The sequence below is a fragment of the Photinus pyralis genome, unplaced genomic scaffold (genome assembly GCF_008802855.1).
Source record: "Photinus pyralis isolate 1611_PpyrPB1 unplaced genomic scaffold, Ppyr1.3 Ppyr1.4_LG5, whole genome shotgun sequence".
Lineage (NCBI taxonomy): Eukaryota > Metazoa > Arthropoda > Insecta > Coleoptera > Lampyridae > Photinus > Photinus pyralis.
This window is the reverse complement of record NW_022170596.1, coordinates 8,885,987-8,910,835: the sequence shown is the minus strand read 5'-3', so window position 1 is coordinate 8,910,835 and position 24,849 is coordinate 8,885,987. Positions and strand designations below refer to the sequence as shown.

At 34.4% G+C, this 24,849-nt stretch overlaps 1 protein-coding gene across 2 annotated transcripts; it reads right to left on the bottom strand.

The window, feature by feature from the left end:
• Positions 1–430: 430 nt before the first annotated feature.
• On the bottom strand, positions 431–23,686 carry LOC116171307 (soluble guanylate cyclase 88E-like). 2 transcript variants are annotated; one of them, XR_004145430.1, is made up of 10 exons: positions 23,530–23,646; positions 23,295–23,433; positions 19,472–19,598; positions 19,196–19,400; positions 18,793–18,939; positions 17,650–17,782; positions 8,112–8,339; positions 5,239–5,430; positions 1,131–1,185; positions 946–1,081 (listed from the first exon to the last, which is right to left on the bottom strand). XR_004145430.1 is itself a non-coding variant. In XM_031488077.1 (9 exons), exons 1-9 carry the CDS (start codon positions 23,644–23,646, stop codon positions 684–686), a joined length of 1,686 nt encoding a protein of 561 aa, XP_031343937.1. In that variant the 5' UTR covers positions 23,647–23,686; the 3' UTR covers positions 431–683. The 2 variants fall into 2 exon arrangements, 1 of the variants encoding a protein (XP_031343937.1); XM_031488077.1 differs by lacking the exon at positions 1,131–1,185 and having other exon boundaries at positions 431–1,081; positions 23,530–23,686.
• Between the last annotated feature and the right edge of the window lie 1,163 nt (positions 23,687–24,849).

Here is a 24,849-nt window from a genome sequence, read left to right as displayed (position 1 = left end):
CTTTCACAATCCCCGGGACGCATTAGTTTAATTCCGGAACATATTTATTAATTTTTAGAATGTGGGATTGTATTTGCTATTACAGGACCGGGATCGCTTTACATAGGTAAACTCTTAAGTGATATCCTTCCGTGTATGAAACATAAATGCCAAAATGGATTTCAACGGTATTAGTCTCGCCAGGAAAGAATGCTGGTCACAGAACAGTTGATACCAGTCTACAGTCGTATGTTTTTCATGGTAAACCATACGATTGTAGACCAGCATCAGGCGTGCTGTGACCGGCATTCTTTCCTGGCGAGACTTTTACCTGCTCATGGAAAACTCCTGCAAAATAAGTCACACTATATATACTCAGTCAAACAAGAGCGACTTACCTGCCAAAATCACGATCTCCCAGTTTTGTAATGTTGACTCACAGCGAATCAAATTCAAAATAAATAATTTTTATTTCAATCAACTTTTATAATAAACTCGATTTTTTTAAATTTAAATAAGGTAAGCACTTGTGGAAAATGAAAATAAGTGAGATTAAAATATCTGCACGATCGTTTCATCTTAAAGAAAATAGATTCATTCGTTCTCTGCTCCGTAGTGGATTTTCCATATCGTATGGTATAAAAATATACTTTTTCATAAAAATATTGATGAGCAGTGCAGTAGCGTTGACGTTTCGTTTACCGTTAAAAAATCACACAAGCGTAAGAATGAAGTTTAGAAGTTCCAGTCTCAAATCCGCATTCTTCGGAAGCGGTACGGTGAATACTATTTTTTACTGGTTCGTTGTGATCGGTGCATGTTTTGGCATTTGCTTCGTTGGCGACGTTTTGGATTGCTTTGAAATGCTCTTCGCTGTATGTGTTTTTTACCGTTAAGTGTTTGGGTAGATGATCTTGAAAGTGAAAGTGCGATTTACTTCGTGCGGTTTTGTAGTAGCGATTTTTCTTGATTTGAAGTATTCCTTCGCTGGGCAATGGGCAAAGTTGCATCAACAGCTCTCCGTGATCGTTTACGGAATCGCCGAATACACGCGATGGGGTTGAGGCTTCCTTGTGTGTCCCTACGGAATTTGAGCGGGAATCTAAAGAGACTACGTTTTAGTAAAGCGTATTAGCCAGGTAAATACTTACCTGTAAGATATAACAAAGGATAGGGTGGCTTTTGTGACTGACATATACGGTTATGCTGAAAGTTTGCCTTGTAAACTTACATGTGTAAAGTAAACAACAATGTTAGTATTTCTTACATCAGGAGTGGGATGATGTGATGATATGGGATCCGCGATCATCATGGACTGATTAGTGGGTTATTCAGTTACCATATGCGCGAGGAAGATGTTGACAGCAGTACAGAAAACGGTGCGAGCTCGTAAAGAAATAACAAAGAAGCCGAAATAGTGCCTTGCTACACGTCAACAGCTACGATAGATCCGAAACCAAACATTTAGGTACTCAGTGGATGCGGTAGAAATGCTCGAGAGCAATAGAGCATACGCTCTCCGGAAGGGAGTTGCGGCGTCACAAAGAAAAAATTAAGGGAAAGGAGGATGATAGAATGGAAAAATAAAAATAATCCACGAGGAGTGCTCTGGGCCCCAGTTTCAACATTGAACCGGAAAGCGAAAGGAAAGACGAAAAATCACCATTGGAACCTGAAACATTCAAGGATGGAGAACTAAGTAATAAAATGAACGTAGAAATACTAATAATCAGTGAGACAAAAAGAAAGCAAAACTTAGAATTTCCGTTCCACTATATTGTTGAAGCGGAGTAAACAAAGAGCAAAGGGCGAAAGCAGGAATATGAATCCTCATTCAAAGCAAATACAAGAACAGGGTAAAAACGTGGCAACCAAAAGAATAATGAAACTTAATTTAGGTATACATGGAAGACCATACTAGGGGTATATGGATCCGCAGAGGATAGCCCAGATCAAGCCCCGGATACAGACAAACACGAATTTATGGACACTCTAACCAACGAAAGAAATAGGAAAAATTAAGGCAACAGAAGAAATAATCATTGTCGACGATCTAAATGGAAAAACAAGAAGAAAAATTAAGTATGAAACAGTAGGGCAGTTTGGGGAAGAGACCCTAAATGCCAACGGCGAGCGAATAATAAAATTGTGTGAATTATATAACCTCAAAATAACAAACGGATTCTTCAAACACAAGGACATTCAAAAATATACTTGGACGCAAGAAACTAGAAAACTGAAATCAATCATCGACTATACAGGGTGGTGACTTGCGTAACGCATCGTAGGGATTTCAATGTAACATTCATAACATGCGATTATTGGCTCCCCAAATTATTTTAGAGCAAAAATGTATTAAAGTTTTTTGTAGAAAAATTTTTTTTACGCCAATCAATTTTTTTCATATAAAGAGGGAAAATTGGAAAAATAAAACCCGCATCTTTTTCAATAATCTGCGATGCCATGGAATTTTCTAACACAAAAAGTTATCCAGTTATCAATTAGCAGCAGTTCGAAATGGATTTTATGATCGACTTGGTTACTGTCTTGCAGTTAATGGTGACTTATTCGAACATTTATTGTAAATTGTTATATTAGGAAACCGTTTTTAGTAATTTGGTCTTTCTTTATGATGAATTCGCTGTTCTAAATATAATACTTTTTGATAGAATTTCATTTGTTTTATAGCAGACATTCCATGGCATGTCGGATATTGGCGTAGTTTTTTGTATTATAAATTCCATGGCATCACAGATTATTGAAAAAGATGCGGGTTTTATTTTTCCAATTTTCCGTCTTTATTATGCAAAAAATTGAAAACTAATACGGTTGAATGACGTAAAAAATTTTTTTATTCAAAAAACCTTAATACATTTTTGCTCTAAAATAATTTGGGGAGCCAATAATGGCATGTTATGAATAAAAGGCAAAGATGATACAGCGACAAAGGGAGGAAAAGCAAAGCTAAAACTTTATCTGCTGCAAGATGAAACAGTAAGGGAATTATAACAAAGAAGATTGGAAGAAAAGTTAAACGGTTTTTATACGATACAATTGAGGAAGGAGTATTAAAGAGGTGGCACTTGAATCATAGGAAAAATAGAGGAATCAAGGAAAGAATCGCATTTAGAAACAAAATGCAATAAGCCTGAAAAAACAACTACACGGAAAATGGTTATGTACATAAAAGAATGAAGATTACCAAAAGCATAGAGAGAAGAAAGGGAGGTAAAAATGGTAGTGGTTAAAGCAAAAAACGACATAAAAGCGCTAAGAACAAACAACAAAGAGAAAGCACATAAATCAAGGAAGAAGAATGGGAAAGATATTACAAGGATCTACTAACGGAACGAAAGTATGGAACAAGGAGAAGAAAATAGCGGAAAATCAGTCATTACTAGGGTAATAAAATCAATTAAAAACAATCAATCACCAGGACCTGGAGGTATTGATTAAGTACGGATCAGAAAAAGTACTCCGCATGATCAGAAGCATGTTCCAGCAAATAGTAAACGGTGAACAAATGCCCGACGAGTGGAAACAAGCTCATATAACTTCAATATTCAAGAAAGGCAACCGAAAAACATGTGAAAACTACAGAGTAATAAGCGTAATAGCAACGATGGGGAGAGTTTACGGAAAGCCAATAAGAAACAAAATAGAGGAAAACATAGAAGGGGAAATGGGAGAGAAACAAGCGGGTTTCACAGTGGGAAGATCGATAATGGACTATATACAGGCTAATTCAAATTCGAGGGACACCATGGAGATCTCGGGAACTGTAAGAGATAGGTAGGTAGTTTAAATTGGGCAAAGTTGGGTATTTTTAAACTGACGTTTCCAATATTACCTACGCTGTAATCAAAATGGAAAATAAATAAATAAACATTTTGATACTTAACAAAATGCAAAAATTCCGACTACTTTCGGAGATCTCCGAAAAAAACCGAAATTTTACAAAATCGGTATTAATTTTTATTGAAGTTGTTTAAAAAGGTATTTCGAAATAAATGGTACATTATTATGGCCACTTTTGTCCCTCTACAAGATGCTACTTTTAAATTTTAAGTTTGACGTTTCGTCTCCGATCAACCATCATCAACTTTGTTTTTTCTTTTGTAAGTAATTTTTACTTTTTGCGTCATTTGATAGAGAATTTTTTCTGATTTCAAAAATCAGAACATCACTATCTTTTAATGCGAACTAGCGCTATTAATTCGTAAAAACGCAAGAAACTACGTACGTACACTATCCAAGACAAAGTTTTCTAGGCAAAAGAGACGTTATATTAACAACATTAAAAAAAATTGTGATGCTTACATTTTTAAACTTCCCTCTTATCAAATGACACAAAAAGTAAAAATTACTACCATAAAAAAACAAAGTTGATGATGGTCAACCGGAGACGAAACGTCGGATTTAAAATTTAAAAGTAGCACCCTGTAGAGGGAAAAAAGTGGCCACGATAATGCGTTACCTACTTATTTCGAAATATCTTTTTAAATAACTTCAGTAAAAAATTTGCAAAATTTCGGTTTTTTTCGGATATCTCCGAAAATAGTTCCAAAACTGCATTTTGTTTAGCATCAAAATACCCAACTTTGCCAATTTCAACTACCTCCCTATCTCTTACAGTTCCCGAGATCCCCATGGTGGCTCTCGAAATTTGAATCAGCCTGTACACACTACACCAACTGAAGGAAAAGAAAAGAACAAAAAGTTTCAGTCAAACTGATAGAGGCAGTGAAAAACCTGTACAGAAACAACAAAGTAGTCATCAAAACAGGAGCGAAAACAATAACAAATTTTGAAACAACTAAACTACGAAATTTGAAAAAAGGGCAACAACAGAGAACATAAAGTGCGCCTCAAAAGAGCGTTCCGTTTCAAATGTGGCCAATTGGAACATGTCACCTCAAATTAAGTTAATGTTCGTTTGAGATAAGTGAGTATGAGGATACTCTAGAAAAAGCAAGTTGGGTACCAACGATTTAGTGGAGGAGTAGTCGAACGTATTACAATTTGTGGATTGGTTCGAGCTCGTTTTAAAGGAACTTGACGTACAAAACACAGGGGGCCACATGCAAGACATTCTGTAACAGTTAAAATTTAGCAGGTTTGTTATAAAACAAATGGAAACACTCTCTATACTTTTTTAACCACTCATGTTAAAAATTAACAGACCAGCTGTTAATTGTTAACACCACCTTTAAAATGAAAATAATTCGTACAGAGTAGGCCTCCATAGCTGGTACATACCTTTCGTCGGCGAATTTGCAATGCTTCTCCGAGCGACAGCCTGGAATGTTACCGGAGAGTATACACCGGTCCGCCGATTATCTTCTACGTTTGCCGTGGTTTGACTATCCGACTCAGGCATTGGTGGTTCGAGAGATCGAGGCAATGGTGTACGATTTTCACGGTTTTGTAACCAATATGTCTTCATGCTCCCTAAGAGGAACAGGGTTAGATTTTGTCAAGCCTACATATTGGCAATTATTTCGTTTCCCTTACTACCCGATGGTCCAAAAGATGTTCATTTACTTATAGTACGGGAGCCCACGATGCTAAATGGGGCAATGCAAGTTATATGATGTACATCCCTCCACCGGTGGGGGGCGCGTCTACACTTTTTTACAAAATAGTCACATGAAAATACTCGACGTGTCAGATATTAATAGTGTATATGTCTCACGTGTTTCTGATATTGGAGGTATGTTAATCTACCGGTTTGCATGATGGGGGAGGCTGCATGGAAGGGTAGAAAACGGGATTTATTCGAGATATTTAAATATTGGTATGACACGACCGCCTATGATCCCAATCAACTGACTTGCTGCAACTGCTGAAGTTACTTAACTTTATTAACGATTTGTTTATAATATAAATTTTCTTGCGGGTTTGTGACCTTCCCACTCCCTCACGCCACGCTCAAATACAGATCATAAATGCACATTTTTCAACACGTAGTCAACCCACCTTACTTTAATCTCCCCTACTACAATATAATATAACAATATATGCCAGGTTAACCGTCAATGTCAACCTTATACTTTCACGTGGTATAGCCTGTCTGCACTGCCTGATGACGACTTAGGGACAGCGAAGTCAACCCTGTACCAAGTGTCAACGGCTTCTAGGAGGGCGAATGAGCGGGTACAGGTTCGGGGCACTCTGAGAAATCACTCCAAATTTTTCAACGGCGTCAAGATGGAGAAGACCCGGGAAAACCACTCCGTTACGGACCTCGCGATGCCCCTTGAAAAGTGTCAGAGAAAGATGAAATGAAATATGGATTCTTCGAATATTAAATTTTCTGGAGTTAAAAAAATAGTCCCCAACTTGGATGTCCGGGGTGGACAGCATCCGAAGAGTAAATTCAAGAAAAACAATGAGCAGAAGGAGAAAATTGAGGATAGGAACTTAGAATGTCAGCAGTCTAGGGAAGTCTCTAGGAAAAATTTGAAAATCTACGGTGCGAAATGATTAAAATGATTGGAGTAAGGGAAAGAAGAGGTAGGTAATTTAAATTTGGCGAGTTGCGTATTTTGATGCTTAACAAAATGCCATTTCGGAGATCCTGAAAAAACGAAATTTTAGTCATCTAAAAAAATATTTCAAAATAAATGACTGACTATTGTGGCGGCTTTTTTTCCTCTACTCTTAGATGCTAGTTTTAAATTTTATATCTGACGTTTCGTCTCCGGTTAACCAGCATCAACTTTGCTTTTTATTGCGGAAGTCATTTTTACTTTTTGTGTCATTTGATAAGAGCATTTTTTTCTGATTTTGAACATGATAACATCACTATTTTTTAAATATTGCTATTGCTAAAATATCTTCTTTTGCGCCTGGCACACTTTGTCTTGGGTACTGTATATGTTAGTAGTTTCCCACGTTTTTACGAATTAATAGCGCCTTTTCTTATTAAAGATAGTGATATTTACATTTTTGAAATCAGAAAATCAAACAACACAAAAAGTAAAAAAAAAACCTTCATACGAAAAAACAAAATTGATGATTGTTAACCGGAGACGAAACGTCAGACTTAGAATTTAAACCTAGTATCTTGTAGAGGGAAAAAAGTGATCATAATAATGTGGCATTTATTTTGAAATGCCTTTTTTTTATAACTTCGGTAAAAAATAAAAACGGTTTTTTTCAGGATATCTCCGAAAGTAGTCGGAATTTTTTCAGTTTCAAAACGACATTTTGTTCCTACAATCATCCGAAGATTTTCGTGTGCTACAGGGACCCATACCCCCCCCCCCCACATTAGTCCTGAAAACAACCGGCCCAAAGGACTCATGTGACGTGGAGTGTTACCCTGTACGGATGTGAAATGTGGACAATTTAAAAAAACAGATGCTATGGAACTGTGGATAAGAATGCTTGGAATAAAGTGGTCTGACAGAATTAGGAACGAACATCAGGTACTAGAAAGAATAGGAAAAGGAAGATCTTTGTATAACAAAATTTTGAAAAGGAAAAAAGGAAGAAGACGAGTGAAGAGGATATGTGGATTGGATATGGAAAGAAAGGCAATGGATAGCGAAGAGTAGAGACGGAAAAATATAACCTGCACATACCTAGCAGAAAACTAAAAAAATGCAATGAGCATACATACTCATAACGCTGCTCAAATTTCGATTACCATTTTAGGTTTCAATACAAATTTCATAAACCGAATTTTTGAATTCCAAAATTACCAATTCATTTTTGCTAATCAATTAAAGTACGGTGATGAATCTTCTCTGCTATGGGGTGACGAAGAACTCAAAAAGATATGTAGAAATTTTCATTAGTCGTGTATTATTTGTTCATTAAATTTTACCACAAGTTGTTCTCTAATATATTCAATATTAAAGTGTAATATTTTTCGTTCTTTTGCATTTAGTTTTAAACTTCCAATGCAAGACCATACATTTGTCTTAATTGCGTTACGATCAAAATACGCTAATAAATAATCCAATGTCCAATCCGCAAATTAGTAAAGTAGGTATTACCCTTATTACGTTTCGGAAAAAGTTTGACAGGCGTCACTGAAAGTTTACGTGACCGCCAACAAACAATTTTCCTCATTTATCACTAATACTAACAGAAAAGGGCGAGTGGAAAGCTCAATCTATTACCTTTTCCTTTAATCTCAATTTCGCCTCTCTCTTCAACTTTGTACTCAATCGGCAAAAGCTCCTTGGTGGTATGAGAAATTTGCACTCTCATCGGTTCGCCTGTAGATTCCATACGATTCGCCGTGTTGACCGTATCTCCAAATAAACAATATCGAGGCATTTTTAATCCGACGATTCCGGCGACTACTGCCCCAGAATGTACCCCAACTCGAATACGGAGATGTTGACCTAGTAACGCAGAAAGTTTAAAATGCGAATTCTATACGATGAAAATTCAATTTATGAATAAAAGCTCCGGAGAATTATTGGGTAAAAAATTCGGATGTTATACGCGAAAAATAAGGGGAAAGACGAAGAGCTCAGTAATGCGTAATGAAAACTCGCTCATGTAAAAAATTGTACTGGACACAGGATTATTTTTTATTTTCACAGGTATATTATACAATTATACCAAAGTTGGTGCCCTTTAAAATAAAAATGTAAGATAAATTTGAACGTTTCTTGCTTGTCTGCCTATCCAAGAGGGGTAGTTAACTCGGGACATCTGTTAAAATTTGAAAGAAAAAATAAATGTATTATACCGGGTATAAACTTTCATCGATGATGGGGGTGAACTTGGAGAACAAAGAAATGCTATTTTCATCCATACAGACGGCTCCAAAGACCCTCATAAAATGGCGAATTAGGAATAACCTTACCCCTAAATAAAGTTTACATCACAATATGATAACAGCATAATAATTGTGTAGACAAAGTCGTTTTATCGGCAAATGTTTTCCAATTTTCCTAATAAGTAGTTACCCCATCCACAACAATGGCTAGCCGACTTGCAAAATAACAAAGTGTACTAAAAGTTTATTAACTGCACCGACCAATTTATTTGAAAACAATACTTATACCCAACATTAGTCAGAAAAAAACCTGGTTTCCGCTTTACCCAGGCAATATTTGTCTATCCTGGGGGATGGAATTAACTTTACGATTATCTATGGCTCTTTTCGAACCGGTAATATTTCATATTTGATACTACTAACATCGGACCAAAGTAAGTAAACAAGATAGTCTCTGTTATTTCACGTTAGAGATCGAATGACCGTGTCCAAGAATTACCATATTTGAGTGGTTCGTTAGTTTAAATTTAGGACCATTTGCGATAATTAAAATAAATGTAATATCATTTAAATTTCTTCCAAAAATTCGCTTGAAAAGTTAAAAAGGGCAAGATTTCCAATAAGATTATTAATTAAATGAAACCTCGTCTTTTCTGCGTTTTTTAATTTCATATATCTCGAGAAGTATCGAATGTATACAAAATTTTTCTATATGAAAGTTGTTTAACATTTTATTTCCTTTAATAAGGCAGCATTTAGTTGTTTTTATTTAAGAAGACAAATGAGTAACGAAAAACAATTGAATTTTTTTAAATGGCAATGCACTTTTTCATTAGGCTCATTGCTAGAGATTTTTTTCTCTTTTCGATGATATAGCATGTTAGTACCCTTATTTTAAAAAAAAATTTTCAAAACAATTTACTATAATTAGATCAATAACATTAATCCAGATATCCTACATCAAAATAAAACAACTGAACGTGTACGTTTCTTATTAAATCTTGAAAAAAAACGAAATTAGCAGTAAAATCGTTTTCATCTCAATGAATGTTTGGAATGGTCACCATTAATTGCAAGGCAGTGGCAGAACCTATCACAAAAGCTTTAAATAAAAATTAATTTCTTCTACACTGGTGCTAACGTGTTACGTCATTAAAAAGAGCCCATGAAAGTGTACAAATTCAATTATTTCTCGTTATGCATTTGTTTTCTGAAATAAAAACAATGGAAAGCTGCCTTATTATGGTGAATAAAATTTTAAACAACTTTCACATAGAAAAATTATGTACATAGTTGATATTTACCGAGATACATACTATATTCCATACATAATGGGCACCCTTTATAGGCTACCAAGCGAATCGACAACGAAAAACGTCTGTCAATGTGCTAGCGCCCTATTATTTTTCTCTTCAATGATATTTATTTATTTATTTATTATTTCCTCTCTTGTTCTGGGCCCTCATAATGCTTTTTAGCGCATTTTTCACAAAATAAAAAAAAATGCGCTATTGTGGCCACTTTGTCCGTCCGCTCCGTCCGGCTGTCGTCCGTCCCTCGTTGTGCGACGGCTACTAAGTTCTTTACTTAAGAGCTTGATTGCCAAGAATATTTTAAATTATTTTGTTTGGCGCTTGAAATCCCCTCTTTTTCGTTGTGAGTGTGTTTAGTTGATAGTGAGTGAGAATTTTAACATTATTATTTTGAAGTTATTACAGTCCACATATAATTATACCGACTTAGGTTAAGTGTTTTTATTCAATTACCNAAAGGAAAATCTAACGCCAGTTTCAAAATTTGGTTTCCCGCATGCGCAGTGTCAATTTTTTTATTTATGGAAGCATTTAAATGAAATTTGATACATAGGTGCTTGGAATAAAGGAAAATCTAGCGCCAGTTTAAAAATTTTATTTTGCCCATGCGCAGTGCCAACTTTTTTTTATCTATGGAAGGCATTTAAGTGAAATTTGATACTTTGGCGCTTGGAACAAAGGAAAATCTAACATTAGTTTCAAAATTTAGGTTTGCGCATGCGCAGTTCCAACTTTCTTATTTAGAAAAACATTGAAATGAAATTCTTCTCATAAACTGAAATTGAAGTAGCACGTCAAAAATGGATTGCCCATGTGCAACGCTATCTTTCATATTTGTGGCCGAATTTTTACGATTTTAACAGAAGTTGCATCTTACAAATGGGAAATGAATGCAAGTGGAAATGCGCTTTATGTAAATCGTTTACGATTCTCACTAAATGAAGCATCGTTTACGGGGCTGTACGGTGTACCCTGCAAGAAATTGTAGAAACTTGTTTGAAATGTTTAAAGGAAGTTAACTACAGTTTGAATTTACAAATATTAACAAAAAAAACCTACTATATTATTTATTTCTTTTAGTTACATTTACAATTTGTAATATACCGGGTGAATATTTTAAAACCGAACATAGGCAATTAACATGGGAAAAACGTTCGTTCGTAGATGCGCCAACAACTTTTCATACTCCTTGTAATAGACTTTACTGGATTTTGTAGGTAGCAACTTTTCTTCTGCTTCCGCAACAAACTACTGAATGGACGGTCTATTACATTTTGCAATCAAATTCAAATGATTTTAATAAACAACTTCAAGTGACATTTGCATGGCAATCATGGAATTTCGAATAGGTAAGCCGTATTCGAGTAGAAAGTTGTGTATTTAAACTCGTTGCGTGTACTTTAGACATGAATGTCGTTTCTTAATATACTGTTATGTTATTTGGGCGTATAATAATGCTAAATAATTAGTAATTCAGGATGCTCCTTATACGGACGCTACTGGGTTAATATTGGTCGAATTGTTACTTTTTTTAAAGCAAATACGTAACAAATCACCAAAATGAATAATTAATTCATTTGCAGTTTGAACTATTGCCTTATATAGCTATCAGCGTCCGTTTTTTACGTTGACGTCCTTTATAAAATTGTATAGTTCGCATCACTACATAAAAACGAACAGCTTTTACCAAACCATCCCTTTTACGCAAATTACCCCATTTTCAATTTAAATATCCCAAAGAACCGCTCATCGAGACCACATTTTAGGTAAATTCGGGATAAATACCTACGAATCGTAAATGTGTGCGGTAAGGGTAGTAAATTGTTTCCCCCTAAAAACCGGGGGATTTCTTATGTTGACTAACAGAGAGATCAGAAGCTATTCTGGCGTAAATCCCCTTTTTATATTGCGTATATTTTCCGCCTTCATTTAATACTAATTTTTGGTTGAGAGAAACATTCTCTATTTAGTTCATCTATTTTTTTCCTTAACGCCGCGTCGTTAATATTCATTTGAGTCTAGTCTGTTTTGCGTTCGTGTTTGATGTTACTACAACCATATTACTGATTTTAATTTTTCGTATGCGATTAATGCCGCATAAGCACTTTCACTTAAACGCATTTTCATACATTTACTTGTATTTGTAATAACAATTTCAGTAAAGTAAGAGCAATATTACTATTAACATTTAAGCTCTAAATGAGAGCTGTTGTTGAAAATTCTGTAAATTATTGTTGTATCCATTTGTATTATTATCTAAAGAAACCCCTGAATTTGTGACCAGTCTTTTAAGACTTTTTAATCTTACCATTTAAATTTAAAAATAATGGAACCAAATTCAGAGGTACTTCACAATTGATGTTGTCAACATAAAACAAATTAGGTTGCGGTTTCTAATTGCTTTTATAAAAAGCAGCGTAATCACATCCTTAAATGTCCTTAATATTTTCCGTGTTTATTTTTATAAATATACAAAAATTCATTATTTTCGTTGTTGTTATTGTGCTCACCAGTTAAAGTTTCAAAGTACCCCTTTAGTAATGACACTTTCAGCTAGAGGAGATCCCTTAAGCAAACCAAAGTAAGACAGGTAAACTAGTAAAAAGGTTTTTCTGAAACTACTTTAGAAACAACTACTTTCGTCTTTAAAAAGGGTGAAGAAAATATGAGTTTCCTCTCTAGTGAGGAAAGTAAAAACAATTGCTGCGTTAATCTTAATAATGACATTTAAAATTGAAACATACTCGAATCTAGATTGCTAAGTGTCAAACTTCATTATTGTATACTATAATTATGGAACGCCGTTTTAGTATTTATACCAACATTTTATCATGTATCATTTTAAATAACAGTCAATCTTATGTCTCTAAATTTTTCGTTTGTTGTTTTTATCTTACGTATTAAGAGATTGATTAAAAAAATGTTGATTAATAAAGATGATACATGAATTAAAATGTTTGTTGATAATTTTAATTAGGCGCTAGTATACACGTAGTCAAATAGACTAAACTGTAGTTCCTGAAACTTCCGCACAATCAGAGATACGAATTAAAATTATCAACAATCATTTTAATTAATGTAACATTTTAATTCAACAATCACTTTAAATAATTCTTGCCGATTTTAACAGCATGAATTCATATGATTGTTGAATTAAAATGTTCTCTGAAAATATTTGTACAATTTTATTCCAAAATTTTACAATGTGCCATTTTAAATAACAGTCAATCGTATGCCTCTACTTTTTACGTTTGTTGTTATTGTCTTACGTATTAAATATGATTGTTTAAAAAATGTTACTTAATAAAAATGTGAAATGAATTATATTGTTATATTGAATGAGTGTATATGAAACTGTATTTCAACAAACAATTAATAACAAACAATTAAATTGAATTGCAAGAAATACTTCGATTAATAAAACGATTTTGTCCAACAAACATAAAAATTCATTCATTTTAAATGTGGAATTAAAATTATCAACAAACATTTTAATTCATCAGTCATATAAATTCGACGATTTGAAAATTGAAGCCGAATATTTTCAACAATCACTTTAATTCAACAAACAAATAAATTTTTATTGTTAGACGTAGTAAAAGAATCTTTTAAAATGATTGTTGAATTAATGATTGTTGAATTAAAATGTTACATGAATTAAAATGTTTGTTGATAATTTTAATTAGGCGCTAGTATACACGTACCCAAATACACTAAAGGATAGTTCCTGAAACTTCCGCACAATCACAGATACGAATTAAAATTATCAACAAACATTTTAATTCATGTAACATTTTAATTCAACAATCATTTTAAATAATGCTTTCCGATTTTAACAGCACGAATTAATATGATTGTTGAATTAAAATGATTGTTGGGAATATTTGTACAACACTTCAATAATTGAATTAATATGATTGTTGAATTAAAATGTTTGTTCATAATTTTAATCCCACATTTAATATGAATAAATTTTTATGTTTGTTGAATTAGTTCTAGTTAGTTATATTACTGTTCGTTTATGTATTCGTTTGTTGATTTGTATTGTTAAACTTTCGTTATACACATTGCTATATAATTCATACATCATTTCAATTAAGTGAAGTTTTTTAAACAAACATATTTAATGTTTCACATAAAAACAACAAACATAATAAATCGGGAAATAAAATTAACTGTTGTTTATAATGTTACATTGTAAACTTTCGTAATAAAAAGTAAAACGGCGTTCCATATATAATTGTTCAATTTTGATTGTAGTTTCAGAAAGAATTATGTGTAAAACTTAAGAAGCAAGCGTAGTTGAAAAAACTCCACTTTCTTCTCTAGTTGTACCACGGTGGTATAGACCACCGTGAGTTGTACAAATAACTATTTCGCCCTAAGGCAAGTAACTTTAGTGCATTTTCATTGCATTTATCAGTATGCCTATGACTATGTTTTTCTTTATTAAAAGCAGTTAAGATTTCAAAGAAATATCTCATAAAATAAGAAAGTTGGCATTGCGCAGTCTGCGCACATCTGATTTTTACTATATGTGATTATTATTGTTAAAGATACAGTTTTCTGGTTACAATTTTCACCTTAAGAAAAAGAAAAGTAATTTGTCAATCAAAAATTGCAGCAGGGTTTTAGTATAAAAATCCCGCGCAAATGGCATTATGTTGTAGGGCATTATTGTAACCCCCAGAGATGCAACACTCGCAATAAAAGATTAGTATTAACCGAGATATTAACATACCTTGGTTAAAAGGACACCAATCTTTGGTACAGTGACATGAATTTCGTTCCGAGCTCTCAGACTATACGAACTTTTTACATGAAAGCCAATTTTTGGTCAAAGAGTAAGTTTATCTCATTTTTTCCATTTGGGATTAAAATAGTGTGAGAAAAAGGTAATACCATTGCTTGGAATCAAAACAAGGCAGAAAAAAGTTCAAAGTTAAACGTCAAAACGTGACAAGATTCAATTTTTCGTTTTCACATTTATCTAAAAAAAAGATATTGAAAAAACAAACATGGGGAGGGGGGCTAACTTCACGATTTGAGCCCCCAGCATTAAAATAATGAAACGTTAAATAGTTCCTTCGTTTGCACTTTGATTGCACATTTAGGCACGCTTCGATTTTTCGTTTGCACATTTCTCTGAAAAGAGATATTGGAAAAGCAATGTTGGGGGTGCCAAATCCACAATTTTGGCCACTCAACATTAAATTAATTGAACTATTAGATATCAACAAATTAAACTAATTGAACGATATATACTTCATTTGTTTGCAGATATAGGCACACCTCGATTTTTCATTTGCGCATTTCCCTAAAAAAAGATTCTGGAAAAATAACAATTTGGAGGATACCTTTACGATTAATAGTTATATTAGCTGCTGTGCATATTTTTCCATACACACATTTAACAGATCCAATTGGGCTAATTATTTAGTTTATTGTTTCGCACACCTTTAGAATAGCGGCTAAAGTTTCGCCGTTAATTAATTATGCTACCTTTACATACGTACCTTCGAAGATGTCTGTAAAAGCATTCTAGAAAAAATTATCAACGTCCTCGTGTGAGGAACTTCAGTGCATTTTTCTGTGGCAGATCAGTAATTAGTCGGTTTTGCCGACACCATCAAGAAGAGCTTGTTCAAGGCAGAAGGCTACCACATGCTCTTTGTCAGTACCCACTGCCCGTTCACCCGCAATTCGCGTTTGAAGTTTTCACTCCACCATCGGTAAGATCTTGTCGGGGGCAACCACATTCCCTTTGTCGGTACCCACTTCCGACGTCCCGTTCACCCGCAATTCGCATTTTTTGTAGATTTCGCTAAAAACCTTCACTCAATTTTCTCATAGCTCGGGCTTCTATTGGCGGCACGAGAAAGAGAGGCCACCATTCGAGTTTTAAGAAACTTTAAACCGCGTGACAATTCGCAGCGGAAGATACCTTTTGGGTGCCCGAAGTCGACTACCCCTCGAAGACGCGCGCCTTGCAAAAGGTGGTTAATTTCATCCCTGGGAAAAAATCAAAATTCCGCCACGCAGGAGTTGTGTGCATTGACAAGATCTCACCGACGACACCAATTTGAAAACAATCGGACCAAAACTGTAGAAACAAAAACTGAAAAATCTCTAGATTAGCACACCACGCTCGGGGATGGCGCCCAGATGTCGCCGACACCACATCATGTAGCACCGTCCGAGTCCCTAAAGTTGTTAATTACACGACCCCGGTAGGTACTACAATTTATACTCCTCGCTGTTTTGGAGTTGGATTACTAAAACACTCCCGTGTATTTTCTCTTATCGATCTAAATTATTTACGATAATGACGTAATGAACGTTAAACATAACAATTGAATTCACTAATTTTCCCTATTACTTTGATCTGATCAATTACAAATAACATAAATTTGTTGGGACACAACACTCGCCTTTTTACAAGCGTTCTTCTACTGACCCGCATTTGCCTCCAGCCAGCCAGCCAGCCAGCCGGCCGGCCAAAGTGAGATTAAAACCAACATTTTTACAAATAAATTTGCAAAAATTAATAAAACAAATATTGTCATAAAGATCGCCTCACAAATTTCCAGCACTAACGAAATAAAGGTGTTATCGGAAATGGTCTATAACAGAAATCAAATACCCCGTTTCCGAAATAGACAAAATAAAATCTATCAGTACAAATTTATTTAGTGACATGCGATAAAATTGGGAATGTACCCTCCCCTATTTATTTTCTTAATTTCTTTTTTAGGGAGGTCAAATTGAATAAAGTATAATATACAGTTCTATTTTAAGGTTAGGGCCTAAAATTATGTAAAGGACAAATTTGTGCTTACATATAGGCAAAGGAAGTAGAAAACGAATGAAATGTACAGCGCTCCATTATTTTAATGTTGGAGGGCTAAAATCGTAAAGGCATCCCCAAATTCTTATTTTCTCAGAATCTTTTTTTAGGGAATGCGCATTCTTTTTGAACGTTTCATTATGTTAATGTTGTTATCCCCCCCCAAATGTGTTTTTTCAATATTTTTTTTTAGATAAATGTGCAAACGAAAATTCGAAGTGTGCCTAAATGTGCAACCAAAGTGCAAAAGAAGGCAGTATTTGACGTTTCATTATTTTAATGTTGGGGGGCTAACTTTACGCGGGTCTATAATTGAATATAAACGCCAGTGTTTTGTATTGAATTATAAGACATATACAATGAACCGTAATTTGCAATTGTCTGGGACTGAGCACACGATAGCAGTTTGTGAAAATTCATCAATAGTGTGGCCTAAAGTCACTAGATATAGAAAGTACCGCAATCATCAGTCATTTTTGGGCAAATTTGCTGCCAACTTAAAAAAATTGACAAATAAAATCTGAAATGCTGTAATTTTTTTATAACCTAACTTCATAGTACTGTCATGTTTTATAAAAATATATACAGATATCTCCAAGCAGGTGGAACAAACCCTAACATTAAAGTTACTAGAATCTGGTAACTTCCGCCATTTTTGGGCAAAAATCATGCGTTCTCTCTCTAACACACGAGCCCAATGGATTGCGGTACTTTTCTATATTTAGTTAGTGACTTTAGTGTGGCCAAAATCAAATGATCAGACTTACCGGTAGACGGATCCTTGAGATCCTGAATTGAATCTATCATATCCAATGCCATGTCGCATATTTTCGGCGCATGGATGCTATCTTTTTCTGGAGCGCCCGAAACAACCATATACGCGTCGCCAATCGTTTCGACCTGGTTGGCGGAAAACAGAAACATCCGGTTCGTAATCCTTACAGGGAAACAGCGAAACTCTAACCACCAATACCACACAGAAACAAAACAAAAAGAACGAAACAATAATCAAAAAGTGCATTTCATTTTTTAAATTAAAAAATGGATAGCTACTAGATAAATAGCTAATTACGTACATGCTATTTTGCTATTAAAGAAAGTACTACCAAAAATATTTCGACGATTTCATTTTGTACTCAATTTTGTAATGATTAACTGAATGTAGAATAGTATATTGAAAGACAAGTGTTACAATGCAATCTATTGTAATACGACTATCTTGTGGCACGAGTGGCGACGCGAAGCGTAGCCACGAGTGTCCGCAAGATAGGAGTATTACAATAAAGCATTGTAACACGCGTTTTTCATACTATTTTTTCTATTTCGGTGCTTCAATTTAATTAATAAAATCATTATCAGAAAATATAGGGAACATTAGAACTAACATGTTTTATGTTGGGAACACTTTTTATGCCGTTAAGTTTTAGGTTGGCAGCGTAGTAAGACTGACATTTTGAAGTTCAAACATGGAAGTACCCAACGAAGTTCCTACTTGTACTAACTAGTAACTGCCAACTAAAGAGATGAGTTACCAAAAAAAAACGACTATACCTAATCACTGTCTTTGTACAACTGTTTTCGGCCGAAAACAGTTGTACAAAATCATCATTGTGACACCGAAATAGAAAAATGAAATTTATCCTTTCCTTTCACCCAATTGCCACCCAGTGCTAGTAAAATTTTCTTTCCCAATCGTTTGGTGATTTCAAATCAATTTTCTAGTTAAAAAAATTTTTTTTTAGCAATAGTGCTATTAAGAACCCGATGCCCTAAAGTTCTTCCTATTAAAAAAGAATTTAGTACAATTATTACATGACAAATGCTTGGTGTTTTATTAGTGCATAAAAATGTAGTAAAGCAATTTCATGCCGATTAACGAGCCGATTTACAATTGGCACATTAAAACTTACCTTGTAAACATTATTGCGCTCCGTCAGATTATCAAACATTGAGTACATGGCGTTTAACATGGAGACGACCTCCATTGGTTGTATACGACTGCATATTTCGGTAAAGGTAACGACATCGGAAAACAATATAGAGACGCTCTCGAACATCTGAAAGGTCAAGCTTCTCATTTTTTATGAAGTTTAACGATGGACATCATTTTCGACAAACCTCTCGGTTTTATGCTTCTGACGTGTTTAAGAAATAACTTATAGAGACTAACAGTCAAAAAGGAAGGTGCAATATTTCACTCTCGAAATTTAAAAAAGCATTAATCGTGTTATTGATTTGAACCGTACTTTGTTGTTTTTATTGCCCAAACCGTACAAAAGTTCAATTAAAGTAAAAGCCACCAGAAAGAATTACCTCACACGTATCGACTGGATTTAGTCCGTTGCGCAAACGGTCAGCAACTTGTTTGGGAATCATCTGATATAAAAGCTCGTCAGTTCGTTTCATTTCTTCATCCAACTTTTTCATGGAGTCCTCCAACTTTTTACTCTTTTGCTGTTCCTGATCCAAAGCCAACTTCAACTCGACAGACTGCTGCGTTCCCGCCAGCATCAAGTCCCTGAAATGGAAAATTAGGAAGAAGTTAAGCTCGCAAAATGGAAACGGTTACGAGCTAATATATTTTATTACCTGCTGAAATCGTGCATGGAAAGATCGTTAATGTACAATCCGGTGGATATGAGTGAATTTAAATCGGGCATTACAGGAGTTCCCAGATACATTATCATTTGCCAGCTTTCCATGTAGATCATTTGACCTAGAAAGTTAACGACATTATTTTATCCCACATTAACCTTCGAAAAATTGAGCTTTGGGAGCGAATATTGTCAAGAGGAATGGCGTAATTATTTTGCGAATTCGCATTTTTATTGTTGAACGGAAAACAAACCTGCCAAAAGTGACCAGTGTTTTTCGGCGATTAAGTGAATTCTTTTCTGTGACAGCGGGATTTAATAACAAATTTTCAAAAATAAAAATTTCATTTCACAAATGCAACGGAAAGCAAAAAAGTACACGTGCGGTGTGTTTTCTAGCTATTTGAAACACATAAACGTAGTAAGCAAGCGTCTGTAATAGCTATTTATACAATAAGTTGCGAAATGAGTGTCTTTTAGGCACGCGACGTGAAAATTGTCCAACGAGGCAAAGCCGAGTTGGACAACACGTCTAGTGACTAAAAGACATCGTTTCGTAACGAATTATATACAAGATTTTTTGTGAAAGCAGAGAATTTGATAATGTTATAATTTTATTAGTATTTTTAAACATTTGGAAACTAAGTAGAAAATCCGTTTCTAAGGCATTGTTTATGCATTATTTAATGTCAAGTGTGACGTTAAGGTTGAACGTAGCGTGTTGCCGTCTTTCCCGCAAAGTTTTGCGAAAAAATTACTTCAAAAGAGTGATACTGACGAGTCTTTGGATATTAAACAAGCTGCTGAAGCTGCGCTATTCACGTTAGTACCCGAAAAATCGAAACATTTATACGAAAAGACCTACGACAACATTGATTTTAATGTGTCATTTTTATTTTTAGGCACTAGTGCTTAAAACTTTCCCATTTACGCACTAGTGCCTAAAAGAGTGTCATTTCGAAATTCTAATCAATGTCAAAATTTGTCAATTTCGAAACGCTTTCACAAAAATAACTTTCGACATGAAGTTTTCAGTATCTCGCCTTATTAAGTCGTAGGAAAGATAGTACACATAACTCTCTTGATCCCTTTCGGTGCTCGTTATGTATAGATTATTATTGCCAAGTCGGAAATATGCGTCTTACTCGCAGCAAAAATACCATTACATCAAATAAACTTCCTGACGCGGAATTAAATGATACCTCAGTCCACTTCAGGGATATTACAACACTTTTTGCATTTCAGTCTGGTTTTTTGCAACGGAAGCAATCAGAGCTGGGCAGAATACTTTCAAAAAGTATTTGAATACTAAATAGTAAATACCTTAGACAAATCAAAAGTAATTGAATACTTTCAAAGGTATTCGAATTCTATAAAAAATATTCGAATACTTTGAAAAGTATTCAAATACAGTAAAAGGTATTTAAATACTTGTCACTCAAATGCATTACAAATTTAAAATAGTACTAGCTAAAAGTCTTAATACTATTTAAAAAATGTCAAGTTATACTTTGTATGGGGGCTACATGGAAAAACAGCGTTTTGTGCGCTGAATGTAGTCCCTTTCCCTGAGGTTAGCTTTTTTTATATTTCTATTGTTATATACAAATTTAAGGGGAGGAAAAGCGTATTATTATTATATTACTATATAGGAGGTACCAGGACCCTTCTTCTATCAGTTATATCTTTAAGAATACGTGTACCCTCGCGTGTACCAGTTTTGAAAGCGATCGTACGTCGTGCACATGACACGTACACCTTTCTGAAATTAATTCTAGCGATTTTGAAACAGATCTTTTTTTGTCCGTCCGTCTGTCCGTGTGCATCATAACTTGTTTAGAAACGTGCGATCGCTTTGAAAATTGGTACACATGGTCTTAAGGATGTAAGATAGGTCCCTATTGTTTTTAAGTTACGTAGACTATCGGGTCATACAGTTTCACTCTCAGGATCGTTCGGTATACAGTTGTATCGGATTTTTATATTTGATTTTGTGATAATGGAAACTTCCCCTAAACATTTCTAAATAGTTCTCAAATATTTGAAGATCTTAAAAGTACCTATTCAAATACTATGCGAAGTATTCGAATACTTCACAAAGTATTCAAATACTTTGCGAAGTATTGGAATACTAAATATTTGCGAAAGTGTTTGAGTTACAAATACAAATACTGCTTCCATAAAAGTATTTGAATACTAAAAAGTATTTACAAAATCGAATACTGCCCAGCTCTGGAAGCAATGCAGTTGCAGAAGAAGACCAATTAAACTAGCAACAATTGGCGATTTGGTTGATCGACAGAAGCTAAAAAATCATAGTTTCTGTAGCGTCATGTGACATTGCGAGCTCGCCATTCGTCGTAAACCCTGTCCGGTAGCTGACATGTCCGTTCCGTACCGGTACATTAATCTAACAACGGTACTTTCCAAGCGACCCACTCAAAAATTGTAAATGTGTATATACAGGGTGTTTCATGAAACTAAAGCAGCACGTCAAATAATGGATTGCACATATGCAACGCTATCTTTCTTATTTGTGACCAGATTTTTACCATTTTAACAGAAATTTCATCTTACGAATGGGAAATGAATGTAAGTGAAATGCGCTTTTTGTAAATCGTTTACGATTACTTTTTTAACTTAAGAATTTTTCTGCTTAAATTGAGCAAATCTATAAACATATTAACGTATGTACCATTCCTCATGAAACACTCTGTATGCATCTAAAATCCCTTGGATCATATTGTTTGTTATTGTTAACTGACGTGTCCTATACATTTTTATATGTCCAAAGGAAATAAAGATTATTATTATTATTACTATTATTATTATTATTTCCTCCCAACACCGAAAGGTATAAGGGAATTTCTCGATTATATTATATATATTATTATTTCCCATACCATAAAAGACACCGAAAAAAGTCTTACAACAAAATAGTACACAATTACCGTCGCCATATTTCTAAAAATTTTTGGTCACCAGGGGCGTGCTCTATATTCCAGTCCAGAGTATCAAACTTGCGTTTTTAAATGGAACACCCCATATTTTATCACGGATTTGGAAAGTAGGTACTTGAAAAGCACTTATTTTTTTATGTAACATGTTATGCCCTTAACTTAATTTCGCTGTTTTCCTCAAAATTTGAGTTTTTCGAATTTTTTTTGAGAGAAACTAAATCGCACCAACGGCTAAGTTTTGAATTGAGGCACAGGTTAGAACCTCTTCCACTGTCACATAATTTTGTATTACTATTATTATAGGTACTTTATCGAGAAAATAAAATGTTTGATTCAGCTTCTCCAAATGTCATATAAACCGCTCGCCAGGATAGATTGCCGGTCAGAGAAGACCTGATGCCGGTCTACAATCTGTGTTTTTCTAAAGATGTGAGCGACTTCCAGGATAGGATCGTGCCAATGTTGAACGAAAAGTCTTTTCATTCAACATTCGCACGATCCTATTCCGGAAGTCGCTCGCTTCTTAAAAAAAATATAGATTGTAAATTGACACAAGGTGTGCTGTGACCGGAAATCTTTCCTGGCGAGAGTTATATATAAAAAATCATACTTTTGAATAGCCGAAACTACAAAATTTGCACTGATTTTTAGACAAAAAACAAGTCGAAACGCCAATTTATAAAAAAACGTTCTTTTCGAACCCAAGTCCCATACTCATAGAATAAGCACCATTGTTCTGTACTATAACTACTGCTTCAGTTTTCAACTTATTTCAAAGCAACTTTAGCAAGGATACAAAATCAAATCAGAACGATTTAAGTAGACCTGCTTGGATAGATAATAGAACTTCTACAATACCTTTTAATCTTAAATTTCTTTTTTCGGTGTCCGATTCCAGGTTAATATCCGATTCGCGTTTATTCTTTCCATAGGGTTTATGATTTACAATAGGTTGTGCGGTGACTAGTTCAAAAATATTGTTTGTCCTATTGAGAATCTGAAAAGAAAACAACTTTGAGATATTGCTTTATTGGCATTAGAACAAAAACAAATTTTTCTATTATACTTATAACCACAAAAATTTACTACTTACCATATCAAATTTGAATGCAATGAGAGGCCTAACGAGTTCAAACCAATTTGTTAATTTTTTACCTACTAATTCTGGAAGAATTACCATTAAAGAATTTCCTATACTATGTACAATCATGTCAGAACTGAAACAAAAGATAGAGTAAGAAATTAAACATATTTTTCTACTAACAAAGTTGGAAATTTTACCACACGTCTTACATTACATAAATGGCGCGATGGACTCTTATAATAGATCATTTAAATACTCGTGCCTAAATTCACATGTAAATTAAAACAACCACGGTGATGTTTGGTTTGGTGCATGCGCAGTAGTTTAAGTAACCCTTGGAGTTGGTGCATGCGCAGAACTCTAGGTCAAAATGCGCCCGGGTGGTTGTTACTTACCTACTAGTAGCACAGATTTATAGTATATTTAAATCTGTGCTAGTAGTTTATTTATTTATTTGTTTAACCAGACACTATACAGAATAAAAATTCCAATTAGGTACATGGCACTGGGGCTCTGAACAAACATCAGGACTTAAGATCTAATTTGATTTTTTATTGCATTTAGATTTTAGGGGATCGTGAATATCATTCACCGAGGAGAACTTATTTAAAGTGATCAAGATCTTAATTAGTGGGGAAGTTGTGTTGCTAACTGCAAAACTAGTAAATTCTTTTTCTTTAGCTTAACAAATGGTACCTTAAGCTTAATTTCTTGAAGTAATTCGAAAGAGCTTAACAAATTGTGTCAAATTTTGAAGACAAAAATTGTCGAGTAAAGGCTGCGGATGGACGAAGAAAGTGGCCGAAATAGCACCTTCCAACGTTTGTTATTAAACTGGTGTACCTTTTAAAGTACCTACTCCGCCATGCAGAAATTACTAGACACCTAACAATAGTTCTTGGGATATCGTATAGCACGTTACGAAAATGTAAACTGCCTCCCAAAGTGACAAGCAGCTTGTAAATAAAAAATTATACACAAATTGGTAACCATTTTAATTTAAGACTTCAGAAATAGAAAGCTTCACAATCGCATAAAAACTTCCTGCGATGAATTGCAAATTTCAATACGGCGGTTTTCAATTCTCGGGTTATTTAGAATGACACGAACCGCCATTTGAAATTCAATTTTTGCAAATATCGAATTCTAAACGTGCGTTTTAAGGACATTCGATACATCTGACATAAAGCGATTATTCAATTTAGGCTACGTATTTTTTCCGTGAAACGCGAAATTTACTGCGAGTAGCCTGAAAGATATAGATGGAAGTTTTGTGTTATTTATTATACAATACAGTTCGATAATATTCCGCACCCGTTTGGACACTGC

What these genes read in the sequence shown, in the direction of transcription:
- LOC116171307 (XM_031488077.1), bottom strand. Translation starts at nt 23,646, where the DNA reads ATGATTGTACATAGTATAGGAAATTCTTTAATGGTAATTCTTCCAGAA. An exon ending in AAGAAATTTAAGATTAAAAG is followed by an intron (nt 19,599 to 23,294) that starts GTATTGTAGAAG and finishes TTAACTTTCTAG; the next exon opens with GTCAAATGATCTACATGGAA. An exon ending in AATTGAGATTAAAGGAAAAG is followed by an intron (nt 5,431 to 8,111) that starts GTAATAGATTGA and finishes TGTTCCTCTTAG; the next exon opens with GGAGCATGAAGACATATTGG.